General features: G+C 44.5%; 1 protein-coding gene across 1 annotated transcript in view; it reads left to right on the plus strand.

The window, feature by feature from the left end:
- LOC108247500 (pleckstrin homology domain-containing family G member 1) overlaps positions 1-6,701 on the plus strand; it is a gene marked incomplete at its 5' end in the record, with an annotated part of 63,835 nt that overhangs the window by 17,302 nt on the left and 39,832 nt on the right. The window contains 4 exon segments of the mRNA XM_037974415.1: positions 970-1,120; positions 1,805-1,936; positions 4,978-5,160; positions 5,874-5,969. Of these exon segments, the coding sequence (XP_037830343.1) occupies positions 970-1,120; positions 1,805-1,936; positions 4,978-5,160; positions 5,874-5,969 (562 nt within the window).

The following is a 6,701-nucleotide window of genomic DNA, read 5'->3' on the forward strand; positions in this document are numbered from 1 at the left end:
AAAAAAGATAAGGTAAAAAGATAAAGTGTCCAGGTGCAAATAAAGTGTCTTAGTGTGGAGTGTTAGTGTCTTTGAAAGTGTCAATGCAGTGTGTGTGAAGAGGTGGAGTTTGAGAGTCTTACAGCTTCTGGAATGAAGCTGTTTCTCAGTCTGGTTGTTCTGCACTTAATGCTCCGCAGCCTCCTGCCAGAGGGGAGCAGGACAAAAAGTGAGTGTGCAGGGTGAGTTGGGTCCTTCATGATGCAGGTGGCCCTTTTCCTACATCTGGAGGTGTAGATGTCTGGATGTCTGTTTCCTGTTGATTCCAGACATAACTTTAGATGTTTGTCTGTTCTTTAACTCTCTTCTGCAGGGTTCTGGTTCCTCCTGTGGTTGAAAAACATTCTCTGAATATCTAAGTTTTTTTTCCTGCTGGAGGATGAATTTAGGATGATCAGAGTTTGTTTCTGTCGAACACGTCCAGTTTGTGGTGTCTGCAAAAGATATTCCTCCTGCTCTGAATTCTTCTGTGATTATTCTGGAGGAAAAGAGCCTCGTCTCTTCTCTCCTTATCCCCATCGATACCCTGACCTCCTGCCCTTCTCTTCTTCTTCTTTGATCTCACCACTGGTGTCGGAGGTTCTCCATCTTCCTGCAGCTTTCTTCAGACTGTGAAGAACGTTGGAGATCCAGAACACCAGTTTTCCAGATGTCTCTTTGTTTCAGGATCTGGTTCTAAACGTTTGTTGAAGCTCCAAACAGCTGAGGAACTCCTCCATCTGCCACTTCTTTTTTTTTCTGCACCACCTCGTCTGAGGATTGGTTCAGATTCCAGGAGTTCCTGTCTTCATCCTCCTTCCTCATCCTCTTTCTTGATCCACCTCTCCCCTCTCTTGTTGTTTCACTTCCTGGCTCCTTCTAGAAGAATGTGGTGGACCTGTTGAGCTGATTTATTCTTAAACGTTCCTGTTCTCTGTTCTCCTTCCACAGCTCAGTGGCGGTGCTGCGAGACTGCATGAAAAATGAAAATCTGGTTCGCTTCTTCCAAGAGCGACAGACAACTTTGAATCACTCGTTACCTCTGGAGACGTACCTGCTCAAGCCTGTGCAGAGGATCCTCAAATACCACCTGCTGCTACAGGTGAGGCATCGAATAGCTCCAAATACTGCAGGAAGTACTTCACAGACTGCATCCTCATATATACAGACCCAGAAATACCACCTGCTGCTACAGGTGAGGCATAAAGTTCCATCAGGGTAAAAAGGGTAACTTTAAATTCTGTCAGAGGGTCAAAAGTCAAAGTTCTTTCAATAAAAACAATGAATGTTTTCTAAACAAAAAGACTTAGAGGTTCTGTTCTGCCTGGTGAAATGCATGCTGGGACATCAGTATGAAATTAAAGAGATCTTCAAATATGTTTGAATATTAAAGGACCAAAAAGAACATGTTGCTGTTTGTTGCAACAGTTAACTCAAACACCAGCAGAACCTTCCCAGTGCAGCATCTGGACTGGTTCCTGCACCGGTCCAGACTAGTTTCAGGAGGTTCTGGAGCTGAGGCTCAGTTCATCAGAAGGAATGAGTCACCTGAACAAACATCTAACCCTCCAGGAGTTTTTGAAGGAGCTAACTTTGTAACAACAAAAAAAAGGAACAGTTCTATAAGCAAGCTGAGAAACTAAAACACCAAATCTGAAAGTTGTCTGAAGAAAAGCAGGAAAAACATGATTTATCTCAGTTTTGACAAGTTTCACGTGTGTCTCACTTCCCAGAAGCACCTTGTCTCATCACATCGGGATGACTTCTAACTCGTTTGTTGTTTCAGGAACTTTCCAAGCACTTAGAGAAGAATGAGCCTGGATATGAGGTGGTGGAGGACGCCATCATCACCATGACGGCAGTGGCGTGGTACATTAACGACATGAAGAGGAAACAGGAGCACGCTGTGCGGCTGCAGGTAAACAGGTGTCCAACTGGTTTTAAAGGTGATGAATCATTCAGACACTGAAGGGATCATTCAGAGTTACATCATCACACAAATGATAAGTTAGTTGAAATCTGAGCTTTAGTCTCTTTGTGTCACAGAGACTCAGTCGGTTCTTGTTCCTGCAGTTGGATCAAAGAAAAACAGTTTGGTTTTGTTTCTCATTTCTGAGATCAATCCTCTTAAATCCCAAATGTGGAAAACAGCTACCTTCCAAGAGCCTCTTTAAACTGTAAACATGTCAGTGCAAATCTGGATCAGCCAAAGAGCTTTTTCCTGTCAGAGGTCAGAGGTCAGAGGTCAGGGTTCTTTGGCTGAAGAAATGGTAACAGGTAATGTGTTCATGCAACTATAATTATACTTTTATTGATATTTATAATAATTGTATCAAACTTGTTGTTATTTTATTTTAAAAGTCCTAAAGGTGTTTGTCTCCAGATGATTCAATCTGCTGGATAAATAACTTTTACTGATTGGCTTTTCTTTTGGCTGTTCCCTTTTCAGGGGTCTCCACAACAAGTCATCCTCCTCCATCTAACTCTGTCTTCTGTGTCCTCTGTCCTCAGTCCAACTCCCTCCATGTCCTCTCTAACTGCATCCATATATGTCCCCTTTGTCTTTTTCCTGGCAGCTGCGTCTCTAACATCCTTCTAACAATATACCCACTGTCCCTCCTCGGCTCATGTCCAAACCATCTCAGTCTGTCCTCTCTAACTTTATCTCCCAGTCCTTCAACCTGTGCTGGACCTCTGAGGACCTCATTCCTGATCCTGTCCATCCTTGTCCCTCCCAAGGAGAACCTCAACATCTTCAGCTCTGCCACTTCCTGTTCTGTCTCCTGTCTTTTTGTCAATGCCACTGTCTCCAAACCACCCAACATGGCTGCTTTCACTCAGATCACACCTGAAACTTTTCTCCATCCACTCCATCCTGCCTGGACTCTCTTCTTCACCTCTTTACCCCACTCCCTGTTTTCCTGGACAGTCGACCCTAAGTCCTTGAAGTCCTGCACCTTTGTGACCTCTGACCTCTTAGCCTCACTGTTCCACCTGTCTCCCTCTCATTCACACACAGGTACTCTGTCTTCTTACGGCCAACTTTCATCCCTCGTCTTTCAAGTGCATACCTCCACCTCTCCAGGTTCTCTTCCAAATGTTCCCTGTTCTCACTACAGATCACGATGTCATCTGGAAATATTATAGCAAAGATGGCGTCTGTGGAGCTCTTTCTTGGCATAAAACTATCCTGCTGCTCACAAACAGTCACCTCCTGTCTAAGTCTAGCTTCCACAGCTGTCTCCCAGATCGTCATCGTGTGGCTCATCATCTTCATTCCCCTGTAGTTGCTCCAACTCTGAACATCAGTCTTGTTCTTAAAGATTGGCTCCAACACACTTCTCCATTCCTCAGGTATCTTCTCTCTCTCAGAAATGCCACTGAATAATGGAGTCAAAAACCTCACTGCCATCTCTCCTGGACATTTCCAACCCTCCACTGATGTCATCAGGTCCAGCTGCCTTCCTCTTCTTCATCCTCCTCAAAGCTTCATCCTCACTAACCTTTTCCACTTCCTGGTCCAAAGTTTCTATGGCCTCTACTCTTCTTTCCCTTTCATGCTCTTCATTCATCAGCTCCTCAAAATTCTCCTTCCATCTTCCCATCACCCTCTCCTCTCTTGTTAGAACATTACTGTTTCTATCTTTAACAAGCCTAACCTGCTGCACATCCTTTCCAGCCTGGTCCCTCTGTCCTGCCAGTCGATACAAGTCCTTCTGTCCCTCCTTAGTGTCCAGCCTCCTGTCCAACTCATCATACACCTCCTGTTTTGCCTTAGCTGCTTCCTTCTTTGTCCTACGTTGCATCTCCTTATATTCCTGTCTCCTCTCTTCAGTCCTCTCTCTGTCCCATGTCTTCCTGGCTAACCTCTTCCTCTGGATAACTTCCTGCACTTCACTATTCCACCACCAGGTGTCCTTATCATCTTGTCTCTGTCCAGATGACACCAAGTCCCTTCCTACCTGTCTCTGTAATCCCTGTGGCTGTAGCAGCCCAGTCATCTGGAAGCTGTTTCTTACCACCCAGAGCCTTTAACAGCTCCTTTCTGAACTCCTCATAATGTTCCTCCTTCCTCAACTTCCAGCTTTTGGTCTTCTTCTCTGCCTTTACTCTTTTCCTCTTCATCACCCCAACAGTCATCCTCCACACCACCATCAGATGCTGTCTGTCCACAACCTTCCAGTCTGTAATCTCCCTCAGGTTACCTCTTCTACACAGGGTGGAGTCTACCTGCGTCCTCCTGCCTCCTCTCTTATAGGTCACCCTGTGCTCCTCCCTCTTTGGGACACAGGTGTTGACTACAGCCATTTCCATCCTCTTGGTAAAATCCACCATCTGTCCTTCCTGGTTCCTTTCTTTAACTCCAAACCTGCCCATCACCTCCTCATCTCCTCTGTTTCCTTCACCTGTTTCCTTCCATTCAGATCTGCTCTGATCACCACTCTCACCTCCCTGGGAATACTCTTCATCACTTCATCCAGATCCTTCCAGAGTTTCTCTGTCTCTTCTACATCCCATCCAACCTGTGGAGCAGAACCACTGACATCCTTCTCCTTCTACCTTCAGACACATCCCCCTATCTGACTCTTTCCACTTCGACTCCATTCCTTGCTAACTCCTCCTTCAGGACCAGCCCTCCTCCATGTCTCTTCCTGTCCACCCCATGGTAAAACAGCTCTTGTCCCTCTGTCTCCTGGCATGTTTCCCTCCTCGTGGTCTTCCACTAACAAGAGCACCCTGTTTGTCAACAGCACTGGTGGCAGTCGTTAACCGGGCCTCAACCGATCCGGGATGGTGTCTCTTGGATGAACTCACATGTTAGTTTTGCCAAAAGTGTTTGACGCCAGTTGCTCTTCCTGACACAACCCTCTCCATTTACCTGGGCTTGGGACCGGCACAAGAGATACACTGGCTTGTTCTCCCTAGTGGCTGGTTTGACCTATCCCCACCTCTCTGCAGGAAATCGAGTCCCTGTTGGTGAACTGGAGCGGGCCGGACCTCTCTGGCTTTGGAGAGCTGGTTCTGGAGGGTTCCTTCAGGGTGCACAGAGTGAAGAAGGAGAGAGCATTCTTCCTGTTTGACAAGATGCTGCTGATCGCCAAGAAGAGGCTGGAGAAATTTGTCTACAGCACCCATATATTTGTAAGTTCCTCCAGATCTTTACAATCTTAAAGAACAATAACATCCTGTGAGCCGCTCTGTATTCAGTTCCTGTTTATTTTATAATAACATCCTGTGAGCCACTCTGTACTCAGTTCCTGTTTATTTTATAATAACATCCTGTGAGCCACTCTGTACTCAGTTCCTGTTTATTTTATAATAACTTCCTGTGAGCCGCTCTGTACGCAGTTCCTGTTTCCTGTTTCCTGTTTCCTTTATAATAACTTCCTGTGAGCCGCTCTGTACGCAGTTCCTGTTTCCTGTTTCCTGTTTGCTTTATAATAACTTCCTGTGAGCCGCTCTGTACGCAGTTCCTGTTTCCTGTTTCCTGTTTGCTTTATAATAACTTCCTGTAAGCGGCTGTATGCAGTTCCTGTTTCCTGTTTCCTGTTTGCTTTATAATAACTTCCTGTAAGCGGCTGTATGCAGTTCCTGTTTCCTGTTTGCTTTATAATAACTTCTTGTAAGCAGCTGTATGCAGTTCCTGTTTATTGTATAATAACTTCCTGTAAGCGGCTGTATGCAGTTCCTTTTTATTTTATAATAACTTCCTGTAAGCAGCTGTATGCAGTTCCTGTTTATTTTATAATAACTTCCTGTAAGCGGCTGTATGCAGTTCCTGTTTATTTTATAATAACTTCCTGTAAGCAGCTGTATGCACTTCCTGTTTTCTCCTGTGTGTCTGTTGGCTGCAGTGCTGTAACCTGCTGCTGGTGGAAAACCTGAAGGATCCGCTGTGCTTCAGAGTGTCAGATCAGACTATTCCTAAGCAGCAGCAACACATCGTCCAAGTGAGTTAGCTCAACATTGAGTCTCCTGAGGGGTTTAATGGAAGACAACTGGACTTTTTTTGTTGTTTTGAAGATATTTCACCTTTTATCCGAAAAGCTACTTTAGTTCTGATTATGAGTTTTAAGACTTTTATGTAGCAAGGCCACCTGATTTTTAGAACCCCAACAAACACAACATATTTGATACCATAAGATAGATCTTTTAAAGATTAATCCAACACATTTTTATTTTTTTTTATTTATTGTCAAAAAATGATCATTAGAATTGGTCAAAATGAATACAGTTCTTAAATAGGCAGCAATAGAAAGTACTGTGTTTAACTTCCTGGAACTTCCATTCGCAATCCAGGCTGAAGCTGAGGAATTGCTCTGATTGGCTGTAAATGTTCATATTATTCCTTCACAGATAACACATGAGCAAAGCAGTCGGAAGTGCCAGCTCCTCGCTCGGCTCTTTACCAATGTCTATCATTCGTGGAATCAGCTGTAAATCCTCGCAATGCTGGCATCCGTCAAAGGGTCGTTAGTCTTTTAACGCAGTGGCTCCCAAAGATTTTCTTCTGGGCCCCCCTATGGATTACAAAAAAAACCCGCAGAGAAAAAAAAATCAACTGGGTACACACATCGTTCGACCAGACATAAACACATATTTTGTTTTCAAACTCCACTGAAGTTTATTTCACACTTCAGGTTGCAACAAAACAAACTACAAACCATCTTTGCAGTGAAACA

This window comes from Kryptolebias marmoratus, unplaced genomic scaffold, assembly GCF_001649575.2.
Source record: "Kryptolebias marmoratus isolate JLee-2015 unplaced genomic scaffold, ASM164957v2 Scaffold40, whole genome shotgun sequence".
In the NCBI taxonomy this organism is placed as follows: domain Eukaryota; kingdom Metazoa; phylum Chordata; class Actinopteri; order Cyprinodontiformes; family Rivulidae; genus Kryptolebias; species Kryptolebias marmoratus.